General features: G+C 43.5%; 1 protein-coding gene across 2 annotated transcripts in view; it reads left to right on the forward strand.

Annotated features, from left to right (window-relative positions):
* chd4a (chromodomain helicase DNA binding protein 4a) overlaps positions 1 to 2,076 on the forward strand; it is a gene marked incomplete in the record, with an annotated part of 21,299 nt that overhangs the window by 9,315 nt on the left and 9,908 nt on the right. For both annotated transcript variants that reach the window (XM_014011328.1, XM_014011329.1), the window contains 4 exon segments: positions 240 to 371; positions 445 to 547; positions 634 to 825; positions 1,347 to 1,547. In XM_014011328.1, coding sequence (XP_013866782.1) covers positions 240 to 371; positions 445 to 547; positions 634 to 825; positions 1,347 to 1,547 — 628 coding nt within the window.

A 2,076-nucleotide genomic window follows, 5' to 3' on the forward strand; every position in this document is an offset into this window, starting at 1 on the left:
ATATTATAGTCAACCAAATCATATAATTTCAATTTACAAAATAATATATTAGCTGGATAATGGTAATGTTTTCGAGTGATGCCTCTGATCGATCTTTTCTGCAAAACAAAAACAGGATTTGTAATAGTCTTACATGCTTATTAGATAACTCGGCATGTTAAGTGAATTTGTCAAAAAGTGATAATAATTTGAACACAAGAAGTGAAATGTGTTTTTCTGTTAATTTTTTTTTTTCCCAGTGTGGACAGGAAGAGCAATGTCCACTACTTGATCAAGTGGCGAGAGCTGGCCTACGATCAGGCCACCTGGGAGTCCGAGGACATGGACATACCTGAGTTTGACCTGTACAAACAGCAGTACTGGAACCACAGGTGGGATCTGTTCCGCTCAGCGCCGAAAACTAAAGCAGCTCTGGTTTATAACTGCGTCGTGTTTCTGTGGCAGAGAGCTGATGATGGGAGACGACGGCAGGCCAGGGAAGAAGATCAAGGTGAAGGGAAGGGGGCTGAAGCGACCGGAGAGACCCCCCGAGAACCCGGTGGTGGATGTAAGTGAACAGATTCAACTTGATGTTAACTGTTAGCAGTTTCTTAAAACAAATCACTGAAACGTCTTCCTGATTTATGGTTCCAGCCGACGAGTAAGTTTGAGCGTCAGCCGGACTACCTGGACAGCACCGGGGGGACGCTACACCCCTACCAGCTGGAGGGTCTGAACTGGCTGCGGTTCTCCTGGGCTCAGGGCACTGACACCATCCTGGCTGATGAGATGGGTTTGGGAAAGACGGTCCAGACCGCGGTCTTCCTCTACTCGCTGTATAAAGAGGTGATTTGTTGTGAGACGCTTGGATTAATGGAGAAAGTTTGTTTTGAGCTAAAATTCTCAATAAATACTGTTTTAATCCAGTTTGATATATAAGCTCATATTCTATTTATGGAGTTTATTAACTTTTATTTAAAGTAAAGACAAGATTTCAGCTTTATAATTCAGTTTTGAGTCTCAGTTACAAACCAGCCCAGCTTTTGTAGTGAGGTTGTGTTTCCTGGGCGGAGCTGTGGTTCTGTTGGTCAGGTGGCATCCAGCCATTTTGTACAAGTGAGTTGATTCAGTCGACATTAAGTTGGATCTGGAAACAATCAGGCAGATCACATGTGTGTGGCTGCTGCCACCTAAGGGTGGGAGGTCAGAATGCACTTCCTGCTGAAGCCACGGGGAGCTGGAAGAGTTGTTTGCTTTTTTTTTTTTCTAAGAGAAGTTTTTTTTTAAACCATGTTGTTCTGCGGTTACCAGCTGTTTTTGTTTGGCAGCTACGCCACGTTGCATTAACCCTCTGCGTCCACCTTCAGGGCCACTCCAAGGGGCCGTTTCTGGTCAGCGCTCCCCTGTCCACCATCATTAACTGGGAGCGTGAGTTTGAGATGTGGGCGCCCGACATGTACGTGGTGACGTACGTCGGGGACAAAGACAGCCGAGCCATCGTCAGGGAAAACGAGTTCTCCTTCGAGGACAACGCCATCCGRGGAGGGAAGAAGGCGTCCAGGATGAAGGTGAGATCAGGCGTTTCTGYTTTGTGCAGTTTTTATGCTATAKGTTTTGTTTTTTATTTTATTTTGTATATTTTTATCTGATATATTCTCTGTTACTTGGATAGGTTGTTTGCATGATGTTTTGTTTCTCCCTCACCTTTTCCTTATGGGTGTCTCTTGTCCCCGCCAGGCTGACGTTGTAAATAAGTTCTTCTTAATGTTTTGTCTGGTTAAATAAAAAATAAAAAGGTGAGCGCAGGCCATAGACTTATACATATAGATCACTACCCCGCCCATACTGTCCACTGGTAGCATCTATGACAGCATGGAGGAGCAGAAATGGCGTCCTAAAAGGGCAACAGCTCACAGCCTCCATAGAAACTAATAGATAAACAGCAGCTGAACTGGATCTGTTTCACAGATTATCGGTCATGTTTTTACAATAAATTAATAACTATGTTAATTTCATTCAACAATCAGATTTATACCAGAAAAATATATAATTTATAAGTAACAATGATCTTAACCAGACCTGAAGTCAGCCTGTAAT

Source organism: Austrofundulus limnaeus, unplaced genomic scaffold (assembly GCF_001266775.1).
Source record: "Austrofundulus limnaeus strain Quisiro unplaced genomic scaffold, Austrofundulus_limnaeus-1.0 Scaffold79, whole genome shotgun sequence".
Classification (NCBI taxonomy): Eukaryota; Metazoa; Chordata; class Actinopteri; order Cyprinodontiformes; family Rivulidae; genus Austrofundulus; species Austrofundulus limnaeus.